The 15,103-nt window shown below is 35.0% G+C and overlaps 1 protein-coding gene across 1 annotated transcript in view; it reads left to right on the forward strand.

Annotated features, from left to right (window-relative positions):
* The window catches only part of zcchc7 (zinc finger, CCHC domain containing 7), a 66,809-nt gene that overhangs the window by 36,354 nt on the left and 15,352 nt on the right, over nt 1–15,103 (forward strand). Inside the window, exons 3-6 of the mRNA XM_051107765.1 lie at nt 4,870–4,928; nt 5,085–5,210; nt 7,210–7,380; nt 10,929–10,964. Of these exons, the coding sequence (XP_050963722.1) occupies nt 4,870–4,928; nt 5,085–5,210; nt 7,210–7,380; nt 10,929–10,964 (392 nt within the window). The remainder of the gene's footprint in view (nt 1–4,869; nt 4,929–5,084; nt 5,211–7,209; nt 7,381–10,928; nt 10,965–15,103) is intronic.

A 15,103-nucleotide genomic window follows, 5' to 3' on the forward strand; every position in this document is an offset into this window, starting at 1 on the left:
AGGATGGATGCGTGTGTCACTGGTTTGGTACGGGATGTTATGTGTTGTCTGTACAAATACAGTACCTTGAATGCTTGCTTAAAGGGTTAGTTCATTCACAAATGAAAGTTCTGTTGTAATTTACTCAGTCTCATGTAGTTCCGAACCATACTTTTGTTAATCTTCAAAACACAATTTCCATTGTCCCAAAATTTTCATGACTCAAAAAGTTCATAAAGCCATGGTAAAAGTAGACCATATGATCTACCCAGTTGGTCCCACTTTATATTAGGTGGCCTTAACTACTGTATACTTGCATAAAAAAACAACCCAGGCTTATTGGAAATACATGCCTCTATATAAATTTCTACAACATGGTAAATTCATACCTTACTGCACGTTTCGCTGCAGTTTCAAAGTGAGATGTCCAGAGAGTGGCGCTAAAACACACGTTCAGTAGTGACTGTGGTACATTTTTATTACATTGGTACAGGCATGTTTTTATTACGCTGCTTGAGGTATGTATTGCGACTGTTCAGAATTCAAATATCCGGGAAGTGTTGCTACAGGTTAAAGGAGAAGTCCACTTCCAGAACAACAATTTACAAAAAATTTACTCACCCCCTTGTCATCCACAATGTTCATGTCTTTCTTTCTTCAGTCATAAAGAAATTGTTTTTTTAGGAAAATATTTCAGCATTTTTCCCCATATAATGGACTGATATGGTGCCCCTGATTTTGAACTTCCAAAATGCAGTTTAAATGCGGCTTCAAACGATCCCAAATGTGGTTGTAAACGATCCCAGCCGAGGAAGAAGGGTCTTATATAGGGTCTTTATTATTTAAAAAAAAATAATACAATATATATACTTTTTAATGCTGAACGCTCATCTTGTCTTACTCTGCCCAGACTGTTTTTTCCGGTTCATGACAGTTAGGGTATGTCGAAAAACTCCCATCTCAACTTCAAAATCATCCTATATCGCTGTTTTACCTTTTTTGTTAAGGGTGTTTGATCTTCTTTGCATGTTCACTTTGCAAAGACTGGGTCGGTACTTCTGCAGAGATGTAGGATGATTTTGAAATGATTTTTGAAGTTGAGGGAAAAAATACTGTCAGAGTTTTTCAACGTACCCTAACTGTCTTGAGCCAGAATACACAGAGTTAAAGGACTGCAAGGCAAGATGAGCTTTTGAAAATAAAAAGTATTTAAATTGTAATTTTTTTAATGTAAATAACTGATAGTTTCGCTAGATAAGACCCTTCTTCCTCGGCTGGGATCGTTTACAACCGCATTTGGGATCGTTTGAAGCCGCATTTAAACTGCATTTTGGAAGTTCAAAATCGGGGCACCAATGAAGTCCATTATATGGGGAAAAATGCTGAAATGTTTTCTCAAAAAAAAAACATAATTTCTTTACGACTGAAGAAAGAAAGACATGAACATGGTGGATGACAAGGGGGTGAGTAAATTATTTGTAAATTGTTGTTCTGGAAGTGGACTTCTCCTTTAATGCTCTATTGTGGAAGAAATATCCACTACACCAAACCTAACCCTAAACCTAACCGATAATGTTACCAAGTAATATAAAAGTGATATAAAAACACATTTGTTTAGGCAGCCATGTTATTTTAACTTCCTTATGTGGATTTGAGCTGTTTTGTCAAAGCATAGTTTCACAGGGTTTGTACTGGAGCTTTTCACCTCTCAGATGCAATGCCGTATCGCATGAGCAAACCTACTCAATTAGAAAACTCATTCATATGAAGCTGTATATGTGAAAACAACATTCAGAAACATCAGTTTTCAAATCGTGCAGGATGTTAAAATTCTTTTGAAGCCATAATATAATATTCTGCGAGTAATTGTGTTAAAGTTAGGCTTTGTTAATCTGTGTGTCATACTTTGTGTGAAAAGGAATAAAAGTTGTTGGAGTTTTACTGCCTCATTTCAACTGGAAACTGCAGTGATTCGTACATAGGTACCTTTTTCAGTTTTGCAGAAATGTATATAGAGGCATGTATTTCCACTTTCATAACAACAATTTACAAACAGTTTACTCACCCCCTTGTCATCCAAGATGTTCATGTCTTTCTGTCTTCAGTCATGAAGAAATTATGGTTTTTGAGGAAAGCATTTCAGGATTTTTCTCCATATAATGGACTTCATTGGTGGCCCCATTTTAAACTTCACACATCAAATATGGTAAAGATAAATTCAAACCTGCTTGCTAAAAAAGTTTATAAACTTTTTGAAGCATGAATGTTTTGAGGGAATTCATATTGTTTTTTTGAAGAGAATTTGATGACACAATTTGTATATTTGGTGAACTATCCCTATAATACACTTTCTGAATCAGTGTACGTTATTCCAAATAAAAGAAAATGTTTTTTGTTGTTATTGTTGCAATATTGTATTGATATGTAATATGTTTCTCTGCCTCTTAAACGACACCACGTGAGCAGGAAAAATAATATGGCATTTAGCATTTAAAGCATTTTAAGCTACTGTTTTAGGTGATTAAAAGACTGGCTGTTAATGCAGAAAATGAATGCCACTTGAAAGTAATATAACTGTGAATAACCAAGGAACTTGACGTACTTGTTCTTGTGGGTGAACTTGATCTTCAGAATCCATATTAGGGTAGACACTGTACTGTTTTCACTATTGATTACCTATTCAAAATCAAGTTCTGGGTCCTTTATGGTATTGAACACCCCCTTTTCTTGATCCAGTCAGTTCCAATTAATCAATAGCATTCTGCTCGATCTTTTTTTCCCTCCCTCGTTGAATATTCTGCTTCAATTGGAAATATGTCTCATTACAAATGCCTTGCTCAATGGTGTTAGCCTCAAATTCCTTCAAATACATGGTGCATGGTGAGTTGACTGAATTTTAGGCCAGTAGTCATAAGTCTGGTTTAGTGAGCCTAAAATAATATTATTTAATGGATCAGTCTAAACAAGTCCATATGAACTACCAGTCAGTAAGATTTTTATTGTTGTGTGTGTGTGTGTGTGTGTGTGTGTGTTTTTAAGAAGTCTCTTCTAGAATCAAAGGACATGACAGCACCAGTTTGCTTTGGATCATTGAGTTTAAACCTACAATCTGACCAAATCTTTAACCAATATGTCACACCAACCTCACATCAATTTACAATGTATCACAGTTTCCAAAAAATTGATAATGACAACATCAGCATATCAGAATGATTTTTGAAGGATCATGTGACACTGAAGACTGGAGTAACGGCTGCTGAAAATTCCACTATTGCAAGGATGTATTAAAATGGAAAACAGTTATTTTAAAAATAACTCTCTTTACTGTATTTGATCAATTAACACATCCTTGGTGAGCATAAGATTCTTCTTTCAAAAAAATTCTGAACGGTATTGTACATTGACTATGATATTCGTTGTGGCCTCTTGTTCGCTTCCAAGGAGGATCCCATTAACAAGTTTTAGCAGCAGTTTAGTTCAGGACCGTGATTCAGCTGTGAGAGAAAACACTCAGAGAGAGTCCCAGACAGTTTGTGTTTTGAGATACGCCTTCACATGGCCTGTTCCCTACACACAGAGTACTCTTAAAGTCAGAATAGTGTCTCAGTCTCTTTCTCTCTAATGGGAGCTTGTGTTCATGGTTAATTAGTTTCTCCTACACATCCGTTTTGTTCTCCACGGACCCGACGCCGGTGGCCGGGCGCATGCCAGCTTTCTTCTCTCTCAGACTATTAGTCAGCTGGAATTCATTAAAACACGCACACACTGATGAAGTTGCACCCTGCGTGCACACCTCTTATTTTTATTTGTTGGTTCTATGTTAATTAGCATACCTATGAGACGTACAAGTAGCATCTGTCGCTATTCCGCTATTCCCCCCTCCCTTGCTCTACTTTTCATCCTTCCATCTTGCTGTATGGAAAGCGAAAGTTTTTTTGTGATGTTGAATGTGGCTTACTCTCTAGCGCCCCCTCTGGCCGTGGTGTATATTTTGTGTTGATGCCACTTGGTGAAAAACTCCACATACTGTTTTATTTAAGTGTATAAGGGGGATTTGATGTGAAAACTGGGAGGATTTATGAAAATATTCCTAATATTCATATGAGAAGTACATTATAGTATCTTTGGTGTGTGTGTGTGTCATTGTGAATAGGTCTGGCAGGATTACCATAGTGAGGTCCTCCTTTCTCTGGCTTTGTGTGATTGCTGGGCCGTGACTGACGAGGCATTTCCCCCACGTAGAGACACCGAGGTGTGTGTGTGTGTCTGTGAGAGAGAGAAAGAAGGGGGGCATCAGGATTAAAGGAAATGTTTCCTGTTTATTGTACTGGGGGTCCTCGGGGATGTTTGGGGGGCATTGTTGCGATGTGTTGGGTGGGTTAATTTAAAAAAGCAAACATGTTAATGAATGAACGTATATGCTTTTTTAATATAAAAATGAATTATTTTGTGTACATGTACGTGTGTCTCTGAGTGTTTCTTTTTGCTTGTGAAAATATTAATTCAAATTTTCTTTCATGAATCAGTATCATTTTTCAGTGTAATTAAATGTGACATGCTAAATTCTTGGTATCATGCTGAATTTGTTGACCCTGGTTCAGTTCTCAAGGTGTTTTGTGTATTTTCATTACTTTGGACTGTGTATGTGTGTGTGGTTTATTTTAATGCAGTGTGTGTTGATGTGCAGCTGTGTATTGCTGTAGTAACTGTCTCTCTGTCTCTTGAGAATGAGTTAAAAAAAAGGTCAAATTAGGGGAGTGGGCCTCTCGTACTATCCACACACACACACACACATTCACACACAATCTCTTATTGAAGTTTTTATCTAATTTCATGTTGATGGTTTCAGTTTGTTTTTCTCATGTACTGATCTTTTTTTTTTTTTTGTAGAAAATGCAAATTATGAAGAGAATAAACAGAGCTGGGCTGTATCAGATAAGGATAAATGGGTATGTTGCATTTTTGTCAAATCTGACATTAATTAAGATTAAACTGGAATTTTATAACATAATTTTTCATGTTTTTTATTAAACGGAAAATAATTATTTTTAAAGATTGTCTTTTATATGAGGTGATTACCATTTTGTCTGTGTGTGTGTGTGTAGGCGCAGATCTGTAATAAAGGGGTTGGCCCGAGGCGCGTCTCAAACCGCTACTACGCTGAAAAAACCATCACGTGCCACAACTGTGGAAAGTTCGGCCATCTCTCCAAAAACTGCACTACACCACGGGTACATCATTTTTCTCCCTTCACTCTGACTACAGCATTTCCACTCAATGAACTGCTGACACTATAGTACCGCCATAGTACACTATAGTACACTATAAGAGGCACTCTTACAAAATACTGCGTTTGACCAATCAGAATCGATTTTCAGACAGTTGGATGTAAAATAAAAAGTTAAAAGTCCATTTTGGTCAATTGACTGGATGGTCAAAATGAGCAATTAGTCCATGGATATTTAATACACTACAATTTTTTGGGTTCAGTAAGATTTTAAGAAAGAAATTAAAACTTTTATCCAAACGATTAATCGTGATTAATCGCATCTAAAATAAAAGTTTGCATTTATATAATATATGTGACCCTGGACCACAAACCAGTCGTAAGTAGCACGGGTATATTTGTACCAATAACCAAAAATACATTGTATGGGTCACAATTATTGATTTTCTTGCCAAAAATCATTAGGATATTAAATAAAAAGATCATGTTCCATGAAGATATTTTGTACATTTTCTACCATAAATATATCAAAGCTTAATTTTTGATTATTAATATGCATTGCTAAGAACTTCATTTGGACAACTTTAAAGGCAGTTTTCTCAGTATTTGGATTTTTGGAACCTTTAGATTCCAGATTTTTAAATAGTTGTATCCCGGACAAATATTGTCCTAACAAACCATACATCAATGGAAAGCTTATTTATTCAGTTTTCAGATGATATATAAATCTCAAAATTGAGTCTTATGACAGGTTTTCTGGTCCAGTGTCACATATGTGTGAGTACTGTGTATATTTATAATGTGTATATATAAATACATACGCATACATGTGTATATATTTTAAAATAATTATTTCTATATATATTTATATATAATTTAAATTATATATGCATGTTAATATCTTATATATAAATATATATTTTTTAAATATATACAGTCAAACCAAAATTCATTCAGACACCTTCAGTATTTCTCACATTATTAGAGTTTATTCGCTATAGTTTAGAAAACGGTAATAAAAGTTTCTCTTCTCTTGAACAGCTGACAGCTATTCAACCTAGAATAAAATGGGCTGAATACCTGTCAGCTGTTAAATTTAAGTACACAATTAGATAATAGCAATTAAGGTCAACAAATTACCAAGCAATGCTTAATTTAGTTCACTCTGTGGTGTAAAAAGTTTGCATTAGCAGTTAAAGAAAAAACACTTAAGCAAAACATGGTTAGGTCAAAGTGTCTGAATAATTTTTGGTCCCAAATTTTTGTCAGTTTTACTGGTAGTCCACTGTATGAAGAATGTTTGGGTATAATATGTCATAGTTTACTTTATTTTGCTATCCTCGCTTGCATAAATTAACTATAATGCCCTGCACCCACTAGTAAACAAATATCAGAAATTATATCTGCTGTCTGAAAAATGCTTAGTTTGACTGTACATGCAAGTGTGTGTATTTATATATACATAATAAATATACACAGTACTCACACATATATTATGTAAACACAAACTATTATTTATTATTTCATTAAATGTGAGTAAAAGTTTGACAGCCTTATTTTAAGTATAATATCTTGTAGAATATCATAATATATGCTGTTACCATACTATTCTGTCTCCTTTAATTAATATAAAAACATGCTGTAAAATTGAACATAGACCTTATGGCTAAAAGGTGGTGTAAACTATAACAAGTTTGTAAAGTGGATTATTTTGTTCTTTTCATACTCCTTTTTTATTTAATCTGTTTTGAAACCTGTTAATATTACACATGCAGACTTATTTGCACAAACCTGCTGTTGAAACTGTAATATTTAGTGTAGTTATTTTATTGCTGTTATTATTATAATTACAAATCTTTGATACACACCACACTTGTAATTCTTAAAAGACAAGAAAACTAACCTAAAAAATTAAATTTTCTGATTTTAAAGCTTTAATGCCAGCTTAATAGTGTCAGAGTTGTCCTTATTGTGACTTAGAATGTGTGTGTGTTTATAAGCAGAAGTTGCCGTGTTGCTCGTTATGTGGGCTTCAGGGACACTTACTGAGGACCTGTCCGAACCGTCACTGTTCTAACTGCTTGCTGCCCGGCCACACCTATGACGACTGTCTGGAGAGAGCTTACTGGCACAAGCGCTGCCACCGTTGTGGCATGACTGGACACTTCTTTGACGTGAGTAGTGCTATGTGTGTGTTGGTGTTGTGTGGACCGTGGAGATGTGTCTCTGTGTGTTGGGTTCAGAGTGTGTTTCAGTGTGTGTGTTGCTTGTTTGTTTGTGTGCGTGTATCTATCTCTTGGGCCATTCTTTCTCTCATTAAGACAGACGCTTCACAGGCTGTGAGTGGGACACACGCTCCACTCGTCACCCCCAACAACAACCCCACAGAGAGAGACAGAAATGGGGGAGGAAGAGAAACAAGTCGAAATGTTACTTTTAGAAACTGCAGGAGAGATGAAAGAAAAAAGATTTTATAACTAGAGATGAGTTAGGAACTGAACTTTTTTTTTTTGATCTTGAATTGTTTTTTTTTTTTCAGCATCATGTAATAAGCATTCAATTTTTTAAGATCATAGCCCTGCGTTCTGTTCAATGGTGTTTTTGAACACAAGAACACATTTCCTAACTATGAAAGCTAGTTAGGTTTGTTCATCTTCTGTTTTGTGATTTGGAAACAGTTTTAATATAATTTTGGCATAGTTTTAATTGAAACGGAATTGGCCCCATTCATGCATAACATGACAAACAAACACATTTAGGATTCGGGTGAAGTTAAACAGTCCTGCTTCAAGATAGTCTCCTGCATTCTATTAGTCAAAGTAAGTTGGTGTTTTGATCATCTAAACTCAGTAATTTCTCATCAGTAACATCACATGATAACAATCATCCCCATCATCCCTCTTTGACCACTAGTTGTTTAAGAATCAAGAATAAGCAGTAAATATAGAATGCAGAGCCTAGTTGATCTTACTGGTTAACTGAACAAATAATTCTTCAGCCGCCAGCACAACATGACTTTTAATTATGCTTATAATCTATAATTACACCAGTCTCAAAAACTGCTATGTGGCGTTTGTTAATGAACTCTGAGAGTTAACAGATATAAGTCCATTTACTTTACGGTTTCTGGTTTGCTGTAACATACTTCTTCATAATGAATGACCGCAGTTCTTCATATTTACATATTTGTTACATGTTTGTGTTATGTAAATGTCGTGCACTGAATTTAGTCTGAACACAGTTGTCTTGTTTGCCAGATTTTTACTTATTATGCATGGCTGTTGCATGTTTTTTTAATATTTCAATTTTATGTTCTTTCCTTATATGTGACCCTGGACCACAAAATAAGTTTTGAGTAGCACAGGTATATTTGTAGCAATAGCCAAACATACATTGTATGGGTCAAAATGATTGATTTGTCTTTTATGCCAAAAATCATTAGGAGGTTAAGTAATGATCATGTTCCATGAAGATATTTTGTAGATTTCCTATATATCAAAACTTAATTTTTGATTAGTAATAAGCTTTGCTAAGAACTTCATTTGGACAACTTTAATAGCGATTTTCTGTATATTTAGATTTTTTTTGCACCCTCAGATTCCTGATTTTCAGCTAGTTGTATCTTGGCCAAATACTGTCCTATCATAACAAACCGTACATCAATGCAAAGATTATTTATTCTACTTTCAAATGATGTATTACTCATAATTTCAAAAAATTACCCAGAAAATTACACTTATGACTGGTTTTGTGGTCCAGGGTCACATGTGGTTTCAATCTTTCCATTATTTTATTACTTTAAACTATTTTAAATTTTTTTTTTTCTATTAAGTTATACTTAAGTTATACTTTTTTTTTTTTTTTTTTAACTCATTTTTGGCAGTTTTTTCACACTTGGAAACAAAATGACTAATAACCCTGATAACATGTTGCAAACACCATTTGTGTTTAATTTGCCACAAAACTCATTTGGATGTAAAAATATGAACTTCAAATTGGCTTCAATATTTGTCTGATGTTACTCCATGTTCAAAAGACCTCAGTTTTCCCACTGTCAAAGCAACCCCCTATATTTGGGTTTATAAAAAGTTAGTGATTTTTTCAAAACTTCTATGGCTTTAGACGACCAATAGGCAGATTAGAACAACATCGTAAGGGTCGTCACTTTAAAGGGTTACTCCACCCCAAAATAAAAACGTTGTCATTAATCACTTACCTCCAAGACGTCAAAACCTTTGTTCGTCTTTGGAACACAAATTAAGATATTTTTGATGCATTCTGACAGCTCTCTGACCCTCCCATAGACAGCAATGTAATTAACACGATCAACATCAAGAAACGTAGCAAGGAGATTGGTAAAATAATCCATGTGACATTGGGGGTTCAACCGTAATTTTACAAAGCTACGAGAAAACTAACGACTTTATTCATTCAACGATAAGCCTAGCGCCATTTTCGAGAGTATCCGCTGAACGCAAACAGCATATGCTGTTCTGTGTCAGGCGCACCACACGGATACATTGTTTTCGTTCAAATCAAATCGTAAATAAATGTAGAAAACGTATCCACGTGGCGCAGCTGACACAAAACAGCATACGCTGTTTGCGTTCAGTGGATACTCTCGAAAATGGTGCGAGGGTGATGCGGAGGAGTATTCTCGTAGCTTTGTAAAATTACGGTTGAACCCCTGATGTCACATGGATTATTTTAGCGATCTCCTTGCTATGATTCTGGACGTTGATCGTGTTAATTACATTGCTGTCTGTGGAGGGTCAGAGAGCTGTCAGAATGCATCAAAAATATCTTGATTTGTGTTCCGAAGACGAACAAAGCTTTTACAGGTTTGGAACGACATGGGGGTAAGTGATTAATGACGAAATTTTGATTTTGGGATGGAGTAACCCTTTAATTCATTCACAAGTCGCAAAGTTAAAAACAACAGCTTTGGTATTTGGCAGTAGGGAAATGTTTTAATAGCTTTACTGCTGTATCATCTCATCACAGCGAGTGAGGGAAAGGAAAGCAGATTCTTAAAGATTTTGAATATTTCCTTCAATACACTCAGCAGGGTAAACCCTACAGGGGGTGTTGAAGCCTCTGCCTCCCTCTCTGCCTAGCTCTCAGGTGGGGTTAAATGAAAAGCTAACTGTATAAATGAGTCCAGCTGCTGTGCCCTCAGCACTTTCAATTTTCAGAGAGATGTAGGAAGCTCAAAGGGCAAATGCACTAACCATCCTCGCCCAGTGTCTGTTGAGGCGACTTGAGCCGTCAACACTGCTCCTTTTTCTTATCCTACTATTATACTTTCCTTATACTTTCCTTCCTTTTCCCTGTTTTATTTTCTTTTTTCAATTTTTTGTCTTTTTACTTTTCCTTTATTTTTCCTTTTTCCATTTCTGCCTTCTCTTCTCTTCTCTTCTCTTCTCTTCTCTTCTCTTCTCTTCTCTTCTCTTCTCTTCTCTTCTCTTCTCTTCTCTTCTCTTCTCTTCTCTTCTCTTCTCTTCTCTTCTCTTCTCTTCTCTTCTCTTCTTCCAAAAACATCAACCAGATCATGAAGTTCATGAAAAAATAAACCATAAATGGTTTCACTTTTCACTTCTATGAAATACAGTGCATTTAATTAATGATAAAACAAAAGCTTGGAAATGTGTTTTTTTTAATGAATGATCCTAAACTTTTGTGTAATTATTTTTACTTGTGTTTTTTTTTCTGTTCTCAACAGGCCTGCCCAGAAATCTGGAGACAGTTCCACATTACGGTAAGCTTCCATGTGCTTCTGTTTTCTCATATAAAAAGTAAATACAAGTTATGTGTGAATTCATACTGAATCTGCTAGGGAATTTCAGGTGACCTATCATGTTAAACATCTCAAAAAATACAGTCATTTGTGACAAAAGCAAAGATAACGGTCAAGCCAACACACTTTTGTGTGTAATAAAACCTCACATGTATATAAGCACACACATGAACATTCATCATGAGCACTATTAGTCGTGATTGTGGCTGGCAGAGAAAAGGCTCCATGCATCCTGCTGATTTTGCCTTTGTGTGAACGTGTATAAATGGTGGACTCCTGACGGTGTGTCTAAGCGGAGGAGAAACCAGCTTTCATTCACCACAAAGGGGCTGCTTTAAAAACTAGCCTTGTGTTAAAGTGTATAAAGTCGCTTAATACACCGACTTTAAAAAATGTCTCCAAGATATTTGCGATTCTTAAAATGACACCATTTGTTTACATGAGTTTTATTGGGTCGTTGTGCGCTTTTCTCAGTATTTGCATCTGTGTGTATGTGTTTTGTCAGCGAACAATCTGAAAGTGGTTAATTGGCAAACTCACTGAGCATTTTCTCCCCAAAGATCCACCAGGGTGAGAAGGCATGTGACAGTCACACACACAGCTAAACGTCAAGGGGCGCGCTGGAACATCTGCACCCGCACACACATCCGCTCAGACTCCTGGAATATAGACCTCAGCCTAAGAGAAAAGAGCAGGTTGTTTGTCAATTAAAAGACGTGATAAAGCATGAAATGGGCTGCCAGCATCGCGCTGCGCCGAGCAGTCACTCGACCCGTCACACACACACACAGTCTAATTAGCTAGGCTGCCTAATGAAAAGGCCAGATCGTTAGCGCTAGCCTGGTGCGCGGGGTGGCAGAGTGGAGACAGAGAAAAAAGAAAGGTGGGATGAAAAGAAAATGTTGCCTCTAGGGCTGTTAAAGAGCTGCGTTGGAGGACTAAAAGTCTTTTTAAAAATCGTTCTCACTTTCACTGCTTCTGAGCTGTGTGGTTTCTTTCCTCAGTGTTGAATAAAAATAGTGTTTTCTGACTTTGTACTGATATTATTATCTCTCTTTGAAAAGCGTATCATGGTATATGTTGTTTTTTTGCCAAAATACTATAGTTATTACAGTTGTTGTTTGTACAATCTGGTACAGTAAAACCGGTAAATTGCCAGTGGGTCTGGTGGGTCGCAGTTTTATTCTTATGGAGGTTGTGGACTGCAAGGAAAAAGTGAAAAAAGTAAATAAACAGAATTCAGAAATAATGTAATTTAAAAAAAATTATTTCACTAAAATAAAATAATTAAGAATAAACATTTCCTGCAATTAAACACAAGTTTAGTTTTACAGGTTCTGATATTAGCTTCAGCTGCTGTTGTTTACTATGTTTGTATAATATCATATAATATAATATAACAAAAATATAACAGTTTTAATATTCAGCACATGGATAGTTTTCTCTGTTGACAGGCATATGCTTAGTGATATTATGGCATGTTTGAAATATATTAATTTTGGAACAAACAGAAGTTGTCTAATTTAATTTTACAGGATCTAGATATTAGGTATTAGCTTCTGCTACTGTTCTATAATATAAAATATTTTTAAGTAATAATTTAAAAAAATAATAATTTCCTACAATTAAACACAAATTTAGTTTTATAGACGCTGATATTACCTTCTGCTGCTGTTCTATAATATAAAATTATAAAAATAAATAAATAAATAAAAATAATAATTTCCTACAATTAAACACATTTTTTACAGGCTCTGATATTAGCTTCCACTGCTGTTCTATAATATAAAATATAAAGAAAATATAATTAAAAAACAATAATTTTCTACAAACACAAATTTAGTTTTACAGGCTCTGATATTAGCTCCTGCTGCTGTTTACTATAATTGTTTAATAATATAATGCCATATAAATAAACAAAAATATAATATAATATCAGTTTTCATATTCAGCACATGGATCATTTTCTCTGTTGACAGGCATATGGTTGGTGATATTAACTTTTGGACAATATATTAATTTTGGGACAAACAGAAATTGTCTAATTTAATATTACAGGCTCTGATATTAGCTTCTGCTGCTGTTCTATAATATAAAATATAAAAAAATAATAATGAAAAAACAATTTCCTACAATTAAACACAAATTTAGTTTTACAGGCTCTGATATTAGCTTCTGCTGCTGTTCTATAATATAAATTATAAAGGAAATATAATTTAAAAAATAATTTCCTGCAATTAAACACAATTTTAGTTTTACAGCCTCTGTTAGCTTCCGCTGCTGTTCTATAATATAAAATATAAAAATAATATAATTAAAAAATAATAATTTCCTACAATTAAACACAAATTTAGTTTTAAGGCTCTGATATTAGCTTCTGCTGCTGTTCTATAATATATAAAAAAATTAAAATAATAATTTCCTAAAATTAAACACTAATGTAGTTTTACAGGATCTGATATTAGCTTCGGCTGCTGTTCTGTAATATAAAATAAGAAATATATATAATTAAAAAAATAATAATTATCTACAATTAAACACAATTCAGTTTTACAGGCTCTGATATTAGCTTCTGTTGCTGTTCTATAATATAAAATAAAAAATAATTTAAAAATGTCCTACTATTAAACAGTTTACAATTAATTTAGTTTTACAGGCTCAGATATTAGCTTCTGTTTTCATATTCCGCATGTGAATAATTTTCTGTGTTGACAAGCTTATGCTTGGCAATATTAATGCATGTCTGAAATACATTAATTTTGGGACATTTTAATTGTTGTAAGATAAAATACTTGGTAACATAGTTAAATGTAACATGTACTTACTACAGTAAGAACAGTAAATTATACATAATTACCAGCAACTAATCCTAACACTAAACACTGTTTAAAAAAATCATTATTTGCGTAATATTAAACTGTAACAATATCACCTTTAAATAAAGTGTAACCCATTTTTGATACTGTGTTGGTACAATTTTGATGCATGTGATTTAATTTCAAATCTTAATTTTGAATCAGAAACAAGATGAGACACACCAAATAAATAATAGAAAGATCTGGTATTAAATATTTTACAGTAGTGTTATTGAAACAATTATTTCAGAGGTAACTATTTTGTTACACCCCAAAAAATGAGTTCTACCTGTGCTAAAAGACCATTTGCTTTTGCAGCGGCACCCTGTGCCTGTGCGGACAGCATATGTGGACTTTCATGAGTCTGTAGGCTTTATAATGGCATAAAATAGCGTGTGATGGTTTCCTGCGGGTCCACTTGGTTCTGCTGGGCTGAGTCCATCTGCTTGTGCATTACTTTCATCCTCTGGGTCCTGCCCTGGTTCTGTTTGTGTGTGTAGGTACTTAAATTGAGTCACCCTCAACAGACGGTCTTTAAGGCCTTTAAACTATCCTGGAGTCTGGAGGGCTCAAAGTTAAATACAGTACAGATACCCCTGTGTGTGAGTGCGAGTGTGTGTGTGTGTCGTGCTTTGGGAGCTCTGGCCTGTCGCCCTATGCTAGGCCCAGTCAGGTGTGAAAAGGCATTCTGTCAGACCAGTCCCTTTCTACTGGGTCTGTTTATACTGTGTGTGTGCGTGTGTGTGTGTGTGGGTTGGTGGGTGAGGCCTGCACCTGTCTTCACTAACAAACAACCACTCAACTCTACTAAGTTTGCCACAAAACCCAAAGGAGACCAACAGAGAGAAGTGTGAGTGTGAAGTGTTCACAGAAGCTATGCAAAGAGTGAAAGTTTTACAAAGCAAATGTGGTGTCTGGGCCATATTTTCTGTTTGGTGCAATTATGCTGTTCTTCTTTACGGCCACTTTATATTATATATAGTCAAAAACTTGTTTTACCTCTATAAGGGCGTTAAATGCTCTCTTTAAAATAGCAGTTTAAGCACGTTCTATACACACACGCACAGCTGGACACATTTTTTGTGATGGCTAGGTGCATTTAGCAACACGCTGCGGAGCTTTTATGTTTTGGTTCAGATATTACGGGTCTGAAGGGGATACGGATTCCAAACCTTTTAAGAGGATATTGGTGAGCAATTACCATTTTTAAAACTTCTTTTTAAAATCCCTCCTTTCCTCAAACTG

The sequence above is a fragment of the Labeo rohita genome, chromosome 1, assembly GCF_022985175.1.
Source record: "Labeo rohita strain BAU-BD-2019 chromosome 1, IGBB_LRoh.1.0, whole genome shotgun sequence".
NCBI classification, from domain to species: Eukaryota; Metazoa; Chordata; class Actinopteri; order Cypriniformes; family Cyprinidae; genus Labeo; species Labeo rohita.